Source organism: Melospiza georgiana, chromosome 31 (genome assembly GCF_028018845.1).
Source record: "Melospiza georgiana isolate bMelGeo1 chromosome 31, bMelGeo1.pri, whole genome shotgun sequence".
NCBI classification, from domain to species: Eukaryota; Metazoa; Chordata; class Aves; order Passeriformes; family Passerellidae; genus Melospiza; species Melospiza georgiana.
Window position 1 is genome coordinate 2262003 of NC_080460.1, and position 20923 is coordinate 2282925.

At 53.5% G+C, this 20923-nt stretch overlaps 2 protein-coding genes across 3 annotated transcripts; one reads left to right on the plus strand and one right to left on the minus strand.

The window, feature by feature from the left end:
- The first annotated feature begins 406 nt into the window (after positions 1-406).
- On the plus strand, positions 407-13452 carry DDHD2 (DDHD domain containing 2). 2 transcript variants are annotated; one of them, XM_058042534.1, is made up of 17 exons: positions 407-590; positions 1798-1988; positions 2955-3044; positions 3278-3398; positions 5427-5516; positions 6570-6705; positions 7513-7721; positions 8839-8909; positions 9012-9131; positions 9714-9809; positions 9893-9985; positions 10074-10229; positions 10319-10421; positions 10507-10671; positions 10994-11156; positions 11398-11509; positions 11784-13452. In XM_058042534.1, exons 1-16 carry the CDS (start codon positions 407-409, stop codon positions 11486-11488), a joined length of 2079 nt encoding a protein of 692 aa, XP_057898517.1. In that variant the 3' UTR covers positions 11489-11509; positions 11784-13452. The 2 variants fall into 2 exon arrangements, with proteins under 2 accessions (XP_057898517.1, XP_057898516.1); XM_058042533.1 differs by having other exon boundaries at positions 8839-9131.
- A 516-nt stretch (positions 13453-13968) lies between these two features.
- PLPP5 (phospholipid phosphatase 5) lies at positions 13969-19875 on the minus strand. The gene is made up of 7 exons (XM_058042418.1): positions 19775-19875; positions 19581-19689; positions 18034-18124; positions 17857-17920; positions 16416-16540; positions 14895-15065; positions 13969-14582 (listed from the first exon to the last, which is right to left on the minus strand). Exons 1-7 carry the CDS (start codon positions 19834-19836, stop codon positions 14413-14415), a joined length of 792 nt encoding a protein of 263 aa, XP_057898401.1. The 5' UTR covers positions 19837-19875; the 3' UTR covers positions 13969-14412.
- Between the last annotated feature and the right edge of the window lie 1048 nt (positions 19876-20923).

The window sequence follows — 20923 nt, forward strand, 5'->3', positions numbered from 1 at the left end:
GGGACGGAGGCCAAGGGTAGGGACCAGGGGCAGCGGTCACAGGCAGGGATAACAGGCAAAGGTCGCGGGCAGGGATGGCGGGGCTGCGGGCGGGGACCCGGAGCAGGGGCGCTCCGGCGGGCACTGCGGGCGGGCACTGCGGGCACAGATTGCGGGCGATCCCCGCTCCGCCCCGGCCGTGACGGCGAGGGCGGGCCGGGGCAGCGCCGCCCCGGGCTGGGCGGGCACCGCGGCCGCAGCGGAGCCTGCGCTGCCGCCCGGGCCGGGCCGGGCCGCTGGGGCCGCAGCAGCCGCGGGGGCACCGGGGCCGCTGCTCGGAGCCGCTCGGGGCCGGTTCCGCGGAGCCCCCGGTGGTGCCGGCGGCGGCGGGAGCGAGCGGCACCTCCGGCCCGGCCGCAGCAGCCCCATGGCGGCGCAGGAGCCGCCGCGGCCGCCCCCGGGCAGCGCCGAGCCGCTGGAGCCGGAGCCCGGCGGGCGCTACGAGGCCGTGGTGCCGCACTGGTTCTACTGCAAGGTCACGGACACGCGGGAGCGCTGGGTGCCGTTCAGCGCGCAGGACTCGGAGCGCCTGGAGGCGGCGCACGGCGCAGGTACGGCCGGGCCGGGCCGGCGGGCGGGGGTCCCGCGGTGCCCCGGGCGCGGCTCCCGCCGCCCTCCGCTTCGCCATCCCCGCTCTTGGGAAACCCTGAGTGTGGTAGGCCTGCTGGGCTTGTGCTTGCGATTCTTCCCGCGGCTTCCACCTGCCATGCTAAATTCCCTCGAGGGATTCTAAATTCTGGCTTTTTTTGGCCGTGTGCCTGCCCCCAATAACCGAGCGGATGCATCAAATGGTCTGACCCCGTTCAAGTGATGCCGCTCTGAATTATATATAATCACGCTGCTAAGCATCCTCTGGTGAGGCCGGGAGAGCGCTGCCAGGATGGCAGGAATTCCTCTGGGGATTCCTCTGTGCCTGCTGTGGCAGCGGGGATTGGAGGTGAGCCCCAAGCCCTTGTGTGCCAAATGTCACCATCTGTGCCACCTGCTGCTGCTGCTGCCCCGGGCACAGCTCCGATTGCCCAAGGATTGGCTCGCCCAGGAAGTTTCGGATTAGAGGCTGTGCTGCTCATCCCCAGTGCTGCTGCCTGGCACGGGGTCCACAGGCAGCCCCAAAAGGCAGCAAAATTCATAATTTGAGGTCTGTAGAGAGTTCTCTGTTTTGGAGAGAGACAGGAGACCCTGGTGCACCCTCAGTGTTACACAATGCCCTTCCCAGGGCCTCCCAGTTTCACTTTTACCCTCCAGGCCAGGCAGGAGAGGCCACGTAAGCGTGTGCCCAAACTGGAGAGGAGGACAGGGTACAAACTGGAGAGAAGGACAGTGCAGTGGAATGTTGGCATCTTACCTCCTGGAGCATTGTCCTGGGTGTTGTTTGTTCTGTTGCTGCTAAAACCCTGCCTGCTCCCTGGGATTCCAGTGCTAATCCAGCCTCAGAAATGATGGGAGTTGGCTCTGCTTGGTGCCCTTGGAGCAGGAAAACCCTCCTGGAGTGGCTGCGCCCCCTGTGCCATCCCCCTGGTGTCCCCAGGGCGTGCTTGTATTTCCAACCATATTTAACCTCATTAAAAGAGGGGAGAAACCATCTTCTCCATATAAAATCCCACCAGATTTCCCTCTGGGGGAAATCTGAACTGGGGCATCTCGCCCTGACAATGAGTTTGGTGCTGGTGCTGGTGCTGTGGTGGCTCTGAGCTGTCCAAGGGGGCGAGTTTGCCATTCCTGGCTGTGTGAGGGTTCACTGCAGGTCCTGTTGTGCAGGGAAGGAGCAGGCTGGCGTGGTGGTGCCCACCTCGGGGGGCAGGTACGACGTGCACCTGCAGGAGCGGCGGCGCGTGGCCGTGTACTGGGAGGAGGAGGCGGCCGAGGTGCGGCGCTGCACCTGGTTCTACAAGGGGGACAAGGACAACAAGTTCATTCCCTACTCTGAGGCCTTCAGTGAGGAGCTGGAGGTGAGCACACCCTTCCTCTGCTGGTTTCCATGCCGGTTTCTCCTGGTCGCACAGTGCCTCTGATGTCCCAAACCCTGTACGAGGCCGCTGGGGACGTGAACTCCAAAGAGGCTTTGGCAGGAATTCCTGCAGCAGATTGGTGTGACTGTGAGCTCTGCTGTGAACTCCCCTTCCCCTGCCCTCAGTGCATCCTTCCAGCACCCCTGAGAGTGCCAGGCTTTCTTTTGGCATCATGCAAATTCCAGCACGCCTGGAAATGCCAGGCTTTCCTTTGGCACGATGCAAATTCCAGCACGCCTGGAAATGCCAGGCTTTCCTTTGGCATCATGCAAATTCCAGCACGCCTGAAAGTGCCAGGCTTTCCTTCGGGATGATGCAAATTCCAGCACGCCTGGAAATGCCAGGCTTTCCTTTGGCATCATGCAAATTCCACCTGAAAGTGCCAAGCTCTCCTTTGGCATGGTGCAAATTCCACCACACCTGAAAGTGCCAGGCTTTCCTTTGGGATGGTGCAAATTCCACCACACCTGAAAGTGCCAGGCTTTCCTTTGGGATGGTGCAAATTCCACCTGAAAGTGCCAGGCTCCCCTTTGGCATGGTGCAAATTCCACCACACCTGAAAGTGCCAGGCTTTCTTTGGCATGAAATGGCTTTCTTTGGCAAATGCAGAAATATATAGGCAGATATATAAAAATCCCCATCTTGGCAGTAATCTGCATTCTGATGTACCAAAACCAGCTCTAAGGGGATGGGAAGGTCTGATGCTGCTGCTGTCAAAGCGAGGAGCTCTTAAGCATTCTCAGCAGGTGATCCTGGGATGACCCTGCTGCTCCTCCAGCTGATTTCTCTGCTTCTTTTGCACAGTATTGATGAGAGGTTCTGAAAATTGGGTGGGGAGTGTCCCAGGAGGGTGAACACTGATGGGCAAGCTTCCAGCTGACTCACAGTGGGTGTTCCCTTCTGCAGGAAGCTTACATGATTGCCGTGACCCTGGGTGAGTGGAAGAAGAAGCTGGAGTCCCCCAACAGAGAAGTCATCATCCTGCACAACCCAAAGGTGAGCAGGGCCTGGTGAGGACGTGCCCTTGGGTCTCTTGGTGCCGTTTCCCTTCAAACGGGTTATCCCAAAGGCATTCCACTCCCCGGTGCCAACAGCTGAGCCTGCCACCAGCCCCACATTCCTTTCCAACACCTCTGTGGGCAGAGCTCGCTCTGGTACCACCCTGTGTCAGCCCCAGCTGCTGCCGCTGTCCTGCTCTGGGTCACTGACAGGCTCTTCTTGTTCCCAAGCTGATGGTTCACTACCACCCCGTGGCCAGCTCTGACGACTGGGTCTCCACGCCCACGGAGCAAGGCCGGCCCCGCACTGTGAAGAGAGGAGTGGAGAACATTGCTGTGGAGATCCCCAATGGTGAGCCCCTGCTCCCATCCCAAACCCTGGGTGAGGGTGTCCACGGGGCTCTGAGAGTGAGGGAAGAGAGAGGATCTGACTCCATGGTTCAGAAGAGTTGATTTATTATTTTATTGTATATATTATATATTTTTATTTATATTATTATATATTTATAAACATATTTATAAATATATATAACATATAATATATAATGTATAATATATATCATATATCATATATATTGTATATTATATTGTATACAATATATATTATATATTATATATTATATATTATATATTATATATTATATATTATATATTATATATTATATATTATATATTATATAATATATTACATATTATATATTATATATTACACATATATTACACATTATATTTATAAATTATATATAATATATATAATATAATATAATATCTAATATCTTATATCTTATATTTATATATTATATATTACACATTATATATTATACATTATATTAATATCTAATATATACAATATATAACATATAATATATAATATACAATATATAACATATAATATATAATATATAATATATACAATATATAACATATAATATATAATATATAACATATAATATATAATATATTATATGTTATATATTATATGTTACATATTATATGTTACATATTATATGTTACATATTATATATTATATATTATATATTATATATTATATATTATATGTTATATGTTATATGTTATATATTATATTTTATTATATATATTATATTTATACTAAAAGAATAGAAGAAAGGATTTCATCAGAAGGCTGACTAAGAATAGAAAAGGAATTAATGATTACAAAAGCTTCTATCTCAGACAGAAAGTCTGAGCAAGCTGTGATTGGCCATTAATTAGGAACAACCACATGAGACCAATCACAGATCTACCTATTGCATTCCACAGCAGCAGATAACCATTGTTTACATTTTGTTTCTGAGGCCTCTCAGCTTCTCAAGAAGAAAAAATCCTAAAGAAAAGATTTTTCATAAAAGATGTCTGTGACAACCCCGGCTGGTGTTTTCCACCCTGCTCACAAAGACTGGAGGGAGCTCCCGTGATCCTTTAAGTCAAGTGCACGTCAAAACATTTTGTGCCAAAAGGATCCAAATGGTTTCAGAAACCTCCCCAGCCCCTGCAGAGCTGCAGATCCAGGGGAGGGTGCAGGGACAGAGCTGCTGGCAGCTCTGCAGTGCCTGCAATGACCCCTGAGATTTCGATTTGTACAGGAGGGGAGTTCCTCTCCCTGCTAGGGACACAGTGCTTTGTCACTCACCTTTGTGCTGGTGACTCTCTGGGACACCTGCTGTCCCCATCTCTGTAGCCAAGTGTCAGCTCTGTCCCCTCCCAGCTGCCCTGAGCTGCCAGTGGTGCTCAGCACTTGTCCCCATGAGGACACCAGGCAGTTGCTCCATTTTCCATGGGTGCCTGCCCTCATACACAAACGAAGGTGTGTGGGAAGCAGGGAACGAGCCCTGACTCCACCTGGGCTCTGCCTGGGAGATGCAGCTCCATGGGGCTCCTCAGGGTGGGCTGAGCATGGGGCAGCTGCACTGAGCCTGAAAATTCAGCACTGAGCCCTCCTGGTCCTGCAATTCAGCACTGAGCCCTCCTGGTGCTGAAATTCAGCACTGAGCCCTCCTGATGCTGAAATTCAGCACTGGGACCTCCTGATGCTGAAATTCAGCAGTGACACCTCCTGGTCCTGAAAATTCAGCACTGAGCCCTCCTGGTGCTGAAATTCAGCACTGACACCTCCTGATGCTGCAGTTCCCTGTGCTGGGAAGTGAGGATGAGCCACCACCCCTTCCTCTGCTGTCCTGTTGGTCCAGATCCATCCCAGGGCAGCAGAGCTGAGCAACCCCAGCAGCCTTGGGGTGTAAATGCAGGCACTGAGGAGGGTTTTCATGGGCCCGGGTGAGGGTGGGAGGCTCCAGCCCTGCCCAGGGCTGTCTCCAGCGGTTCTGCTCAGCAGCCATGCCCTGAGCTGCCCTCCCCTCCTCAGGAGAGCCCCTGCAGATCGACCACCTGGTGTTCGTGGTGCACGGCATCGGCCCCGCCTGCGACATCCGATTCCGCAGCATCGTGCAGTGCGGTAGGGCTGAGATGGGAGGGGAAAAATGGGGGGAAAATGGGAGGGGAATCTGTCAAGGGAACGTGGGAGAGGAACATGGGAGAGGAATCTGGGATGGCAGCCTGGGAAGGGAACCTGGGAGGGCAAACTGGAAGGGGAATCTGGAAGGAGAACCTGGGAGAGGAACCTGGTGGGGGATCCTGGAAGGAGAACCTGGGGGGAAGCTTGGGAGGGGAACTGGGAGAGGAACCTGAGAGGGGAACCTGGGGGTAAAACCTGGAGGAGAGCCTGGGAGAGAAATCTGGGAGGGAAACCTTGTGGGGGGAACCTGGCAGGGAAACCTGGAAGGGAAACCTGGCAAGGGAACCTGGGAGGGGAACCTGGGATGGCAACCTGAGAGGGGGACCTGGGAGAGGAACCTGGCAGGGCACGCTTGGAGGGGAACCTGGGAAGGAAACTTGGAAGGGCAACCTGGCAGGGGAACCTGGGAGGGCAACTTGGGGGGAAACCTGGGAGAGGAACCTGGGAGAGGAACGTGGCAGGAGAACCTGAGTGGACAACCTGGGAGGGCAACCTGGCAGGGGAACCTATAGGAGAACATGGCAGGGGAACCTGGGAGAGGAACCTGGCAGGAGAATCTGTCAGGGGAAGCTCACCCTGGGGCTGCCACGCTGCCTCCAACCACGCTGACCCCGGCAGGCTGACTGTGGGCAGTGTGAGCACAACGCTCCCTGACCACCAAATCCACCTCCTGAAAGGGTTTAGCCAGCTGCTGCTCCTCGGTTTTGCTTCAGAACAGAAGCAGATTTGTTTCTCATAAATTTCTCTAAGTTTCTTATCCTGCCCCTGTGAAGGAGGCGCAGATGGGGCAGCGAAATCCAGTAGCACACGTGGCCGGGCATGGAGCCTCCCCTGATCTGTAGTTAAAGATTCAGGGACTTAGGGGAGCAGCAGCAGCTTAAAGACCCCACTGGGATTTCCCCTTAATGATCTTTCACGGTATTAAGCGTGGTTGGTGGCACGGGCTGGCCCCAGAGCCTGGTGCATCTCGCTGAGAGCTGTTGTGTTTCGCAGTGAACGATTTCAGGAACGTGTCCCTCAGCATGCTGCAGTCCCACTTCAGGAAGGCCCAGGAGCAGCAGCAGGTGGGCAGGGTGGAGTTCCTGCCTGTCAACTGGCACAGCTCCCTGCACTCCACGGGCGTGGATGTGTGAGTATCCTGCAGCCCCTGCCCCGAAAGGGGCACAGGCAGCCTCCTGCCCTGGAAAATCCACTTCTTCTCTTGGGAAAGCTGTGAGATTTTAGGGTAGGAGGGAGCAGGGACCCCCAGAGCCCTCCCCACTGCCATTCTGCAGCTCCCATCACATCCTCGGAAGAGAAATTTTTGCCTTGCCTGGCTGCTCTCAGGAGGGACAGGAGATAAAATCAAATATGGCAACCAACAGGATGCTCTAGTTCCCTAATGATTTCCTTTCTCTTTTCTTGTTTTATTTTTGGTTTTGTTCCCATTCATCATTGCAAATAATTTATTTGTGTTATTTCCTCGAAATAAGGATATTTTTTTCTTTTATTCATCTCCAGAGCTATCACATACTAAATCAATATTGAGTATTAAGGTGTTAGATGAGAAAATTCTCTCGTAGCCTTCAATATGAGATTTGTGTAACTTACAGAATTCTTAATGTACTTGGAGATTGTTTTTAGCCTTCTTATTTAAGTTACATAGTTACATGAAACAAAAATGAGGCTTACAGTGATCTCAAATTGAACATTTGAACCTTGCCATCGTGCTACACATTGCTGAAGCCTCTGAGAGCTGAGTGCCCCAGCGAGGGCAGAAAGCAGGGCAGGCTCTTTATTCTCAGAGTGCAACAGCACAGGCTGTGCTTTGTCTGGATTACAACACACCACGTTGAAAACTGTGCCAGTCCTCATCAGAGCTCATATTTTGCTGCAGAAACAGGGTGGGGGGTTCAGTGCTTTCCCCGTGTGCAGCCCCTCTGTCCCCTCCCCGCAGCGACCTGGAGCGGATCACGCTGCCCAGCATCAACCGCCTGCGTCACTTCATCAACGACACCATCCTGGACGTGTTCTTCTACAACAGCTCCACCTATTGCCAGACCATCGTGGACACGGTGGCCTCGGAGATGAACCGCCTGCACCGGCTCTTCCTGCAGAGGAACCCGCGCTTCAGCGGCGGCGTGTCCATCGCGGGGCACAGCCTGGGTGAGAGCCGTGCCAGGGGCACAGGGAGGGCACAGCCCGGGCTGGGAGGGGCTGGGAGGGATGCCAGGCATGAAACCAGGCTGTTCCAAGCCCTGTCCCAGCTTCCAGAGGTGTGGCAGCCACAGATTCTCTGGGCAGCCCGTGCCAGTGCTTTGCCGAGCAATAATTCCTTTACCGAGTCATAATTTCTTCACTGAGTGATAATTTCTTCACTGAGTGATAATTTCTTCCTGACATCTAATCCAGCCTGTCCTCTACCACTCTAAAGCCATTGTATCTTTTCCTGTCAGTGTCTGCCTGTAAAAAGGCCCAGAGTGCAGCTCTTCCATCCCAAAAGAGGATTTTCCCTCCCTCCATCCCCAAAAAGAGGTGGCTCGGGTTCTTCTTCCCCTCCAGGTGATGATGCTCTGCCCCTAGCTGGTTTCTAGGGTCACTCATTTTGTTAGGAGGGACACCAGCCATGAAACCAGGCTGTTCCCAGCCCTGCCTCAGCTTCCAGAGGTGTAGCAGCCACAGCTTCTCTGTGCTTCACCACCGAGTCATAATTTCTTCACTGAGTAATAATTTCTCGCTGGCATTTAATCCAGCCTGTCCTCTGCCACTTTAAAGCCATTGTACCTTGTCCTGTCCCTTTTCCTGTCACTGCCTGCCTGTAAAAAGGCCCAGAGTGCAGTTCTTCCATCCCAAAAAAGGATTTTCCCTCTTTCCCTCCCTCCATCCCAAAAAAGAGGTGGCTCAGGCTCTTCCCCTCCAGATGCTGATGCTCGGCCCATGCCTGGTTTCTAGGGTCACTCATTTTGTTAGGAGGGACACCAGCCATGAAACCAGGCTGTTCCAAGCCCTGGTTTGGGTGTGGCAGCCACAGATTCTCTGGGCAGCCTCTGCTGGTGCTTCACCGAGTGATCATTTCTTCACTAAGTAATAATTTCTTGCTGGCATTTAATCCAGCCTGTCCTCTGCCACTTTAAAGCCATTGTCCCTTGTCCTGTCACTGTCTGCCTGTAAAAAAAGCCCAGGGTGCAGCTCTTCCATCCCAAAAGAGGATTTTCCCTCTTTCCCTGGTGGCTCAGGCTCTTCCCCTGCGGGTGCTGATGCTCTGCCCCTGCCTGGTTTCTAGGGTCACTCATTCTGTTTGATCTCCTGACGAACCAGAAGGCTGATCCTGAGGAGAAGGAGCGCTGTGTGCAGGTAGGGGAGGCCACTGCCCCCTCCTGCAGCTGCTTGGGGACGGGGCAGAGGAGCCAAGAGGTGAGCACAAAGTGGTGTGATCCCTCCTGGATGTGTTCGCAGGGCTCCAGGACAACCTCAGGCACGGGGGGTATTGAGGAGGTAAAAGAAATCCTGAAGAAGCTGGAGCTGTCTGAGTACTGTGATGTTTTTGAGAAGGAGAAAATGGACAGGCAAGCACTGGTGAGAAGTTCCTCTGTTTTTCTGGCTCTTGTGGCTCTTCTTTGCTTTTCTTCCCCATCATCCCAGCCCTGCACGTCTCCTGGTACTGAGTCACGCATGAACCATTGTGATGGTGTTCACAGGGGTCTCAGGCTGAGGGAAGAGATGAGGATCTGACTCTGTGTTTCAGAAGGCTTGATTTATTATTTTATGATATATATATTACACTAAAACTATACTAAAGGAATAGAAGAAAGGATTTCTTCAAAAGGCTGGCTAAGAATAGAATAGGAAGGGATGATAGCAAAGGCTTGTGTCTTGGACAGAGAGTGTGAGCCAGCTGACTGTGATTGGCCATTAATTAGAAACAACCACATGAGACCAATCCCAGATGCACCTGTTGCATTCCACAGCAGCAGATAACCATTGTTTACATTTTGTTCTTGAGGCCTCTCAGCTTCTCAAGAGGGAAAATCCTGAGGAAAGGATTTTCCATAAAAGATGTCTGTGACAAACCATCTCTGAGGTTCACACAGTCCCACAGGACAGACACCTCACCATCCCTCTGCTCCTGGACTAACAGCAGCCTTGCTTATTTTCCAGCTCTTGTGCACAGAGAACAACCTGAAAGAAATGGGAATTCCCTTAGGGCCCAGAATGAAAATCCTCCATCACATCAGCTCCGAGACAGGCATGAAGGTTTGTTCTCCACATGGCTTGTGCTCATCCCATCCCACCCCACTGCACCCCTCTGACACCAGGACCCCTTTGTGCTGCTGCAGGGTGGGAGCTCTGAGCCAGGGTCCCCATCCCAGCTCGGGGACAGCTCTGAGGATGGCAGGAGCTGCCAGTACCGGGACGTTGGCTTGGGACAGGTACAGCAGAGCTCTGGCTGCACCCCAAACCCTCATGAGACAGCACGGGGATTGTCTGATGAACAAATGTGAACATCCCCCATTCCAGGTGTCAGCAAACTACCCCCAGCTGGACTACAAGCCCAGCATCTTCTTTGCCTTTGGCTCTCCCATCGGGATGTTCCTCACGGTGCGGGGAGTGAAGCGCATCGACCCCAACTACAGCCTGCCCACCTGCAAGGGCTTCTTCAACATCTTCCACCCCGTAGGTACAAGAGCCAGAGCTGTGTCCTGCGTGACACACCTGTGGAGCACGAGCCCTGGCCGCTGTCACTGTCCCCCTCTCGTGTGCAGTTTGACCCCGTGGCGTATCGGATCGAGCCCATGATCGTGCCAGAGATGGAGTTCGAGCCCATGCTGCTGCCCCACCACAAGGGCAGGAAGAGGATGCACCTGGGTATGGCACAGGCAGCCCCTTTCCCCCGGGCTGGGGTCGCTGCTGCAGCCCCCAGCCCCACAGCCAGCCCCCTGCTGCCTTGCAGAGCTGAAGGAAGGGCTGACCCGCATGAGCGTGGACCTGAAGAACAACCTGCTGGGCTCCCTGAGGGTGGCCTGGCAGTCCTTCACCCGCTCCCCCGTGCTTGCCCTGGAGGCTGGCGGCTCTGAGGCCGAGGCAGAGGCGGAGGCTGGCACTGAGAAGCAGCCAGGTCGGTGATGGGGGGCACGGGGGAGCCGGGGGTGCAGCCCTGGGAGCTGTGCCCGAAGGTGGGCACAGGTGATGGGCAGTGTGGCTGTGGTGCTCCAGGCACCTGCATCTCCCTGAATGCTGTGGCCCTTTCCCTCTTAGCACCTGATGAAGGGGTTTCTGAGGGTGTCTCAGCACACCACACCACGTTTTAAGCCCACCCCTCTCCTCTGGCAGCACTTCAGCTGCCTCTGCCCTGTGTGAGGGAGGGCACGGCCCTGCTGTTGTGTTGTCGTGGCTGCTGGTGCCCTGGGGCTGAGCCAGGCTGCTCCTCCTCCCTGCAGACACCAAGGCAGAGGAGCCCCCAGCAGCGGTGAAGGAGGAGAGCCCTCCCATCAACGTGGGCAGGCTCAACGGGGGGAACCGCATCGACTACGTGCTGCAGGAGAAGCCCATAGAGAGCTTCAACGAGTATCTGTTTGCACTCCAGGGGCATCTCTGCTACTGGTGAGTGTCTGGGCAATGCCCAGGGCTTCAGGTTTACCTGTGGTGAAGCAGGATGGCATCAGTTTCAGAGGCAGTGTAGTGAGAAAAGCCTCAGGTGGGCGAGGGAACCAGAGCTTGTCCTGTCTGTGACACACAGAGGGTGGGCAGGGACAGAGGAAGGAGATTTGTGGTTCTGGTGCTGCCCCAGCTATCACAGAGTGCAGGGAAGCATTCCCTCCTGATTGCCCTTCCTCCCCTGCAGGGAGTCAGAGGACACCGTGCTGCTGGTTCTGAAGGAGATCTACCAGACACAAGGCATCACACTGGACCAGCCTTTACCGGGGAGCCAGTGACCCACCCGTGCTCTTCTGGCTGTAAGTCCCCTCTGGATTCCCCTTCTGCATTTCCCAGGACTCTGGAAGTCCCTTCTGGATTTCCCAGGACGCCTCAGAGGAGCTCTGCTTGGTTTGGGGGAGAATTATCCATTATCTAAGGCAGGGAACGTGTGTCAGCTTTCTTCTTTTGCCGTCAGCACCTTTGGCTTCTTTCCTCTTCCCTCCATGATCAGACATGAGGAGAGGAGCAGGGAGGGTCCAGGGGCTGCATTCTGACTCCAGCTATTGCTGTGTTCTCCTTTTGCTCTCTCAGGTCCAATCCCACAGAGCACTCACCAGGAAAGTCCAGATCTCATCTCTGCCTTCCTCTCTCCTCTGCTGCCGTGTCCTGCATGCTGCTTCCTGGAGATCAGGATGGATTTTCCTCCATTTTGGCTTGGGGTAGGGGGAAAAACCATCAAGGAAAAACCACTTCAGCTCCAACACACACACACACACACACCACCTGTACAGTGACTCCCTGTGGCAACGTGTGCTTTCAGCCTGCACCCTGTGAGCCCCCACACCAGCAGACGAGCTGTCCGGGCTCAGAGCCCACACCTGGACACTCACAGCCTGGGACTTGAGGAGAAAAAGCCTTAAACACAGCGTGGGAAGAGCTGCAGCAGCCTTGGAGCAAGGGAGATTGCTGAGTTTTGCTAACCCAAAAACACAAAACCTCCCCCCCCCAGCAGGGCACAGGAGGTGAAGCCCAGGGCACAGAGAGCTGCTGAGCCATGGGGGCTGGCCAGCATCATTGCTGCACTGCTGCTGCATCCCTGGGCACCCCTGCTGCATCCCTGGGCACCCCTGCTGCATCTCTGGGCACCCCTGCACTGCAGCCAGGCAGGGCTGCCCCTAAAGCACCCTGTGAGAGTGGCATGCTCGTGCTCCTCCCTGCTGTGGGGCTCTGCTGGGGACAGCTCAGCACCCAAACCCACCCCAACCCTGCCCACCCTGAACACCCAGGGCTCCCCAGTGCTGCTGGGGACAGCTCAGCACCCCAAACCTCCCCATCCTGAACACCCTGACCCTCCCCAGTGCTGCTGGGGACAGCTCAGCACCCCAACCCAGCCCATCCTGAACACCCTGACCCTCCCCAGTGCTGCTGGGGACAGCTCAGCCCCCAAACCTCCCCACCCTGAACACCCTGACCCTCCCCAGTGCTGCTGGGGACAGCTCAGCACCCCAACCCAGCCCATCCTGAACACCCAGACCTTTCCCACAGCCCTGAGCCAGCCAGTGCCCTGCTGTCCCTGCTCTGAGGAAAGTTTCCCCTCCCAGCTGGCAGTGCCAGGCAGCGTGAGCCCTGCAGGGACACAGAGCAGTGTGAGCAGCAGCTGAGCACAGAGATCTGTGCCCTCTCCACGCTCCCATCCTGGTTTAGCTTTAAATGTCCAAGACGCAGCCAAGCAAAGGTGGAGCCCAGACCCAGCAGGGCGTGGGCACTGCAGGAATGACACCAGCTCTGTGGGCAGCTCAGTCTGCACTGCCTTGAAGCTCTTTTTTCTGAGAGGGCAGGGCTGGAGAACCTCTGTGATGCTTCCCTGGGGCTCCAGTGCTGTGTGAGGCGTTGCTGTGCAGCCTTTGGAGAGCCAAACCACTTTTCCCCTCCTGCTGACTTTTGCCCTGCATGGGGTGAGGAGCCTTTTTTCCCACCCCCCCAGAGCCTGTTGGTTTGTTTTTCCTCCATTGTTCTGTTATTTGCACTATTGGAAGGGTTTTGTTTGCAGCCTCCATCCCTCCTCCCCTCCCAAGGAACTGTACCTTGGTCAGCACCTGACTGGCTGAAGTCTCATGGGAGCAGGAAAAGGGACAGTCTTAACGTGGGACACTAATGATCAGCTTTTTAAGTTATGCACTTTGTTAAAAAAAAAAAAAAAAGGAAGTTAAATACATTTTAAATGTTATTTAATGTCTTTTCCAGTAAAAACCAAAATAAATAAGTAGGTGACTGTGGTGTGTGCATGTCTGGGGGGAGAGGGAAGGGCTGGAAAAGTCAGATGTGGAGTTTTGGGGAAAAGTGAAGCTGTTTCTACTCTTTCTATTTCAGTGGAATTATTTCTGTGATTCTTCTGAAGCTGCAGAGTTACAGAGGCTGCAAACTGCAGCTGCTGGGTTGGTGTTTCATTGCTGACTCCCCTGCCCTGCTCTGCTGCAGCCTCACCTGTGCTGTTTGCATGAACACACACCTGAAATCTGTCTTGGAAGGGACCAGGGACAAACAGCTGCTCCCAGAGGAGCTTTGATCCCTGGGTCTCAGCAGCACTCAGCCCTTCCTTCTCTGAGACAGACCGGGGAAATCAGGGATGCTCCCAGGCACCATTGCATTTTTTGCTGTCATTTCCTTGAAACTACTAAAGCTGCAAGCAAAGAGCACCCATAGAAACCCCTGCAGACACCAGAGGAAATGGTTTATAAAGCAAACCTTGAAATGAAAGTTTTAGTGCCACGGGTCATTACAAAAATTAAACTCCTTTATTTGGGACATTAGAAAAGCTCAAGGTTGGCAGGTCCTGCGCTTCATTTCCCAGGAGAAGGGCTGGGACAGCTCAGCTGGAGTGCAGAGAGGTGGCCAATGGTGCTTCCTGGGCTGGACACAAGAGCTTCCACCAGACTGGGCACCCTGGGCTGTGCCATTCTCCCAGTTGTGTTCAGGACCTTCACACCCAACTGTCTCCGTGCAGGTTGGCACCTTGAGTGCCCCCCTCATTTCACAGCGGGCCTGAAGAAGGGGTGGCCTAAAAATCCAATGAAATGCAGCAACACAAGGGCCAGGGCAGGGAACTCACCAGCTCAGCAGGCAACACCTGCCCAGGGCTTCATCCTCAGTGCTCCTGAGCAGCCTCCCCCCAGCCTCACCCTGCCCTGGCACCCAGGGAGAGGCAGGACAGAGCCTGGCACTAAATGTTCATGTGGAAGCTGGGAGCTGGAGGCTTCTCCTCGTGCCCTGGCAGCGCTTTGGGCTTGGCCAGGGATGGTTTGTGGCACGTGGTGTCTGTCAGGGGAGGGTAGTACTGCCTGTAGCACAGGTATGCCAGCAGCAAACCCATCGCTGAGCCAGCCAACACATCTGTGGGTGAGACCAGAGCAAAGTTAACAGCCCTTCACCCTCCCAAGCCTTGTGAGCAATTCCTCATGACCAATTCCTCAGCAGCAGCTTTTCTGCTAGATCCATAACTTGATTCAGCTGTAAAACCCAAGCTTGGGATGGATTTCCAAACCATTTCCCTGCAGGTGGCAGCAAAATCGCCACTGTGAGGAGGAGTGAAAAAACAAACCCCAAGGTGCTGCCGGGGGTCTGAACATTTCTGTGGCACCAAAACCCCCCCATGCCTGGTGCACGTGGAGCCCTGCTCAGGTGCACCAGGAGATGCTCACCCACCTTCCCAGTGGTGTTTGTAGTCGCAGGTGCGGGACACGGCGATGAGGGTGGCGAGGAAGAGGGGCAGGAGGAAGGCACAGAAGCGCAGGGCCCGCCCCCCCCGGCCCGGGACGAAGCTGTGCAGCTTCCCTGCCAGGTAGAAGGCAGAGAAGGCAAGGCCAGCAAAGGCAACTGGAAGAGAACAGAACAACGTTGGGTCAGAATAGCTCCAGGTTTTGCTGCCAGACCCTGTCCCTGCTGCAGGGAAAGGGTTGTGAGTGGTGTCTGTCTGTCCCTGTGAGTGGTGTCTGTCTGTTCCTGTGAGTGGTGTCTGTCTGTCCTGTGAGCCAAGGGAAAACCAGCTGGGAGTGTGCTGGGGAAGATGAAACAGGAAAGCCTTATCAATATGATTGCCTGGCAAAAGATTTGGAGAATATGGAAACTATAAGTGAGATGGAAATGAAAGCAAGCTTTGAGATCCCTCAGTTACTGAACAACTGGAAAACAATGGTGTGGCTGGCTGAAGGTGATCCCCTTTGGATGGAGCAACACCCTCTGCTTGCAGACAGCTCCAAGGCTCAGAGCAGACCCTACAGCTTGGCAGAAGGGGCCCAAAGAGGAGTTTGTAGGGTTTAAAATGTAACACAGGATGGTGATGTAATGATTCTTATAGGCTGTATGGAAATGCTGTAGGATTTGTATCTTGCACTAGATTGGTTAGTGAGAATCAGAATATTCAACACAGAAGATTTACTGTGTTGGAACGGGAACTTCACCCTCTTACCCCTTTTACTCTCTCATCCTCTCTCTCTTTCTTAATCTCTCTACCCCTCTCTTCTCTCAGGCCTGCTCTGAGCTGTGCCTGGCAGCTCCCAGCAGGGCCCTTTGCAATAAACCCCAAATTTCACTACCTGGCTGCAGAGATCTCTCCATCTGTCCTGACCATCCTACCCCCATCGCTCCTACAGCAGTGATGGATCCTGGAAGCTGCTCCCTGGCACACATCCCTCCTCCTCCTGGGTTGCAGACAGCTTTGGACTGCATTTCTCACCCCATTGTTTTGCACAGGGAAACCTGAATTCCTCTCAGAACTCAGCCAATGTGACAGTGTTTACAGGGGTCTGAGGATGAGGGAAGAGATGAGGATCAGAAGGTTTGATTTATTATTTTATGGTATATATTATATTAAAACTATACTGAAAGAATAGAAGAAAGGATTTCATCAGAAGGCTGGCTAAGAATAGAATAAGAAGGGATGATAACAAAGGCTTGTGGCTTGGACAGAGAGTCTGAGCCAGCTGTGATTGGCCATTAATTAGAAACAACCACATGAGCCCAATCCCAGATGCACCTGTTGCATCCCACAGCAGCAGATAACCAATGCTTACATTTTGTTCCTGAGGCCTCTCAGCAGAACAAACCCTAAGGAAAGGATTTTTCAGAGAATACCATAACTACACGCCAAAGCTGTGGGGTGCAGGAAAACAAACCCAAGCCGCCCAGGGCCGTGTCAGGAAGGGACAGACCCCGTGTGGCACTCACAGGACGCGTGGCCGCTGGGGAAGCTCTTCCTGCCCTCGCTCACCCTGCGGGCGTCCCCCGTGCACAGCAGCTCCGCGTTGGCGCGGCCGTCGGGGAAGCAGCGGTGGAAGAAGTCGGGTCGTGGCCTGCGACAGGGAAGTGCAGCTCAGGGCCCTCCCGTGTGTGGGCACTCCCTGCACCCAGGGAGCAGCTTGTGCCAACGCCGGCCTCCCCAGCCTGTGCCTAAGCGAGCCCATCTGGGTGATGGCTCGGCTCCCCAGGGTTGGAGCAGTGTGAGTTGCTGCTGGCACAGTCCAGGGTAAGGAAGCAAAAAGGATTTTTGCATAAGATCCACAGATGTTTTATGTGTGGATATTATGCAAATAATACCCACGGTGAGATGTTCAGGTCCCAGCACCCCCACACACACAAAGCACCCTGTACCTTTCTCCCTACAGGGGCCTGGGGGCTGTCCCTGCTCTCACAAAGGTGAGGGCTGATCAGTGGCTCAGGGACACAGGAACAGATGTAGGAACAGGGGAAGGAGCCAATGGGGTCTAACAGCTTTTTGAGGGAAGCTTCTTGTGTCTCCCTAGACCATGGAATGCCCCCCCCCCAGGGTCTCTACACAGTGGTTTTTCTATTTCTAAATTGTTTTTGCAGCTAGGAAAAAACCCACATTCTTTCCAGGCTGAGCGTGTCCAAGTTCAGCTCCTGGCCCTGATGTGGCCATCCCAGAATCCCAGAATGATGAGGTTAGGAGAGACCTCTGAGATCATCGAGTCCAACCTGTGCCCTGACACCTCACCCAGACCATAGCACCCAGTGCCATGTCCAGGCTTTTTCTAAACACATCCAGAGATGGTGATTCCAACACCTCCCTGGGAAGAGCATTCCAGTACTTTATTATTCTTTTGGTGAAAAAATTCTTCCTAATATCCAACCTATACCTTCCCTGATGTAGCTGGAGACTGTGTCCTCTGGTTCTGTCAGTGCTGCCTGGTGGAAGAGACCAATAGGTTGGATATTAGGAAGAAAATTTTCACTAAAAATTAATAAGGTACTAGAATGCTCTTCCCAGGGAGGTGGTGGAATCACCATCTCTGGATGGGTTTAAAAAAAGCCTGGACATGGCACTGGGTGCTGTGGTCTGGGTGAGGTGTTGGGGCACAGGTTGGACTCGATGATCTCAGAGGTCTCTTCCAACCTCATCATTCTGGGATTCTGGGATTCTGTGGTTCTGGGATTCTGTGACACCTTCCCTGCCATAGCTTGAGGCTGCGTCCTCTGGTTCTGTCAGAGACCGACCCCACCTGTCCACAACCTCCCTTCAGGAAGCTGCAGAGAGCAATAAGGGCACCTCTGAGCCTCCTCTTCTCCAGGATAAACAACCCCAGCTCCTTCCAACGTTCCCACAGCAGAGCTGCCTCCCCCACAGCGCTGGGAAGCAGCCAGTCCTCACCTCCCCACCACGAGCTTCAGGGCGTTTGTGAAAACCCCGTTCAGGGCAAGAGCAAGGCTGGCAGCTGGGAGAGAGCAGAAGGGTCACATCACATCAGCACTGTCCCCACCTGAGAGTGCAGCCTGTCCAGGCACGGGCAGGGTTCAGGCTGCCTTTCTTGAACAAGGAGGAGCTCACCAAGGCAGGCTTCCCTCGTGTCCTCGTGGTCAGCGCCCATGCACAGCCTCGCCAGGAGGATGAGCAACAAGGGAGACAGAAATGCGATGAACTGCACGACACAGGGAGAATTTTAGGTCAGTGAAGCAGGTTTAAGTTCTCATCAGAACCCAAGAGCACTTACTCAAGACTCTGAGTGCACTTCCCCAAAGCCCAGCAGCAATCTGTCCTCTGCAATCAGAACACAGCCCCTCCGGCTGGATTTGCAGCAGGCCCTGATGAGCCCAGCAGATCCTTTGGTTCTCAGACAGCTCTTCTGGCAGAGTGCTGCTCTGGCTGCTTGCTGGGGGTGTCCCCAGGCACAGCACCTCAGCTCTGCCCTCCCTGCAAGCCCCAGCATTAGCGCTCAGTCAGCAGCACCCTCGCTCTGTCAGCAAAACCTCGGCAGCTGCTGATTCAGAGCAGGCAGTTCTCATCATCCCCATCTCTGCCCTGGGGGATTGCACCCCGGGACATCCTCAGCACTGCCAGGCTCCCATGGAGTCTGCTCCCACCTGGCACATGTCCTGATTTACACGTTTACACTGCCTATTCCAAATGCTACCCCAAGGTTTTGTCCTTAATGTTTAAAAACCCCACCTGGATTTACCAACAGCCATTCACCTCACACCAGTGACAAATCAATCCCTCTGACACACTGCTCTCTCCTAGAACTCCAACACAGACTTAGTCAAACTCTTCTAAACAAGCCTAGAACCATTAGGAAAACATTTGACAATAAAATGATGATAAATCCCTGCTATAAATAGCTGCTTGCAAGGAAAACATGCCCTGATGGCAAGAGCTGTGCTATCTTCCACACACCCGCTAAGTGAGACGTGGAGTGGATTATGGACAGCAGTGCAAAGTCCTGACCAGTTTATGAACTTCAAATCCCAACAGCAATGGATGGTAAAGCCTCAAAATATGACAAAAATCACTGTGTGTTCAGCCTGGTTGGTTTTAATTTCACAGAAAGGGATCACTGGGGACCATCCTGCTCAGGGTCCACATCACCCAGGACTGTGTCCAGGTGGATTAGGAGTATCTCCAGCTAAGGAGACTCCCTCTGTCTGGGCAGCCTGCCTGTGTCACTGCTCAGTGACCCACACAGCAAAGTTCCTCCTCCCGTGCAGGTGGAAATGTTCCAGCTTGAGCCTCTCGCCCCACTGAGCAGAGCCCGGCTCCATCCATCCTCACAGCCCCTCCCCGCAGCCATTTATCCACATGGATGCGATATCCTGCACTTTCTGCAACGTGCACTAGGAGCTCCAGGTACGAGCTTGTATTGCAGTACAAGCTTTTAGCCAGCAGCTTTGTTTTCAAAGGAGAGCTGGCAATTCGAGAATAAATCCAAGTAAATGCAGGAAACACCGGCACAAGCTGCCCAGAGAAGCTGCGGATGCCCCATCCCCGGAACTATTCACAGATTATGCAGGCTCGGTCTGCTGGGAGGGGCCGGGAGGGACAACACGATCCTTTAAGCTCCCCTCCGACCCCAAAGCACGTCGAGAACCCGCTAAACTCACAAACATGAAGACCGTGGGGACGTGATCCGCTTCCACGTAGGGATGCTTGTAGAGCCACATCTCCTCGGGCTGCACCACGCGCTGGAAGGGCGGCAGGAACTCCATGATCCTGCAAGGAGACGAGCGAATGAGCGGCGGGGAAAGGGCTGGGGAGGGCGGGGAAGGGCTGGGCTGGCCGGGGGTCCCGCACCCACCCGAAGGTGGCGAGGAGCAGCACCCGCAGCCCGGCATCGAGAGCCAGCTCCGATCTCCGCATGGCCACGGCGCGGCTCGGAGCGGAGCGCGGCGAGTCCCGTTATCCCTCCCCGCGTCCCGCCCCGCCCCGTAGACGGAACTGAGTCATCTCATCATTGGAACATTCAGAACGATTTATTGAAGTCAACCTCAAGCAAAAAAAAAAACAAAAAAAACCCCCCAAAAAAATTTTCAGATCAGTGGAATGTCATTAAAAATTTTTCCTCATGGAAAAGTAAAGGAAAAAAAAAAAAAAAGAAAATAAAGCAAAAAAAAAAAAAAAAAAAAAAAACCAAACCAAAACCCACATCTGAATTCCAGAGTATTTGTAAAATAAAAAAAGAAAAAAAAAAGGCAACATCTCAGTAAATAGAATGTACAAAAATTATATGTTCTACCATCACACACAGTCAGTAAGAAGCTAAAATATTACAGGCAAGTCTCGATACGCTCTACCTAGAGGACAGGAGCTATCTATGTACAGGGAACCAGCTTTACAGGCTTCACACTATGCAAGAGGACAGAGGCCAACACAAACCCCCCAAAATATTGGATATCTCAAAGTCTATGCGGCAACATCAAGTCATGATACAGTAATGCCCCGTGGAATCAGACACTCCTCGTGGTGCCAGGGCTGAATCTGCGTCCAAAAACTCTTCCAAACCAACTCCGGTGAATATCGACGCTTCGCTATTAAAGACTCGAGTGATTTCCTTAAAATAACATTTCACAGAATCTACAAAGTTTGTTACAGATAAACAAAGTCTACAGAAAGAACGACTCTACAAAGGTCCATCTTACAGAGCACGTGAGGATGGAGACGGATCCGCGGGGATCTGCGTTGTGCAACATCACTGGTGTGGAGACAGACGGGCTGGGGTCCTCAGAGCACCCCAAATGCAACCCCCAACCCCTGGCTCAGATGGGACAGGATCACCCTGGGGGCTTGGTGGAAAAGTGACACCAAAATGAGATACAGATCCACCTGGAACAGGGAGTGTAGGGGTTCGTCCGGCCTGGTTGTGACCCAAAAGCGAAAGAGAGCTGCAAGGTGGGACCCCAGGCAAGAACCCACTGAACTTACAAACAGTGGCATCTCCAGAGGCAGC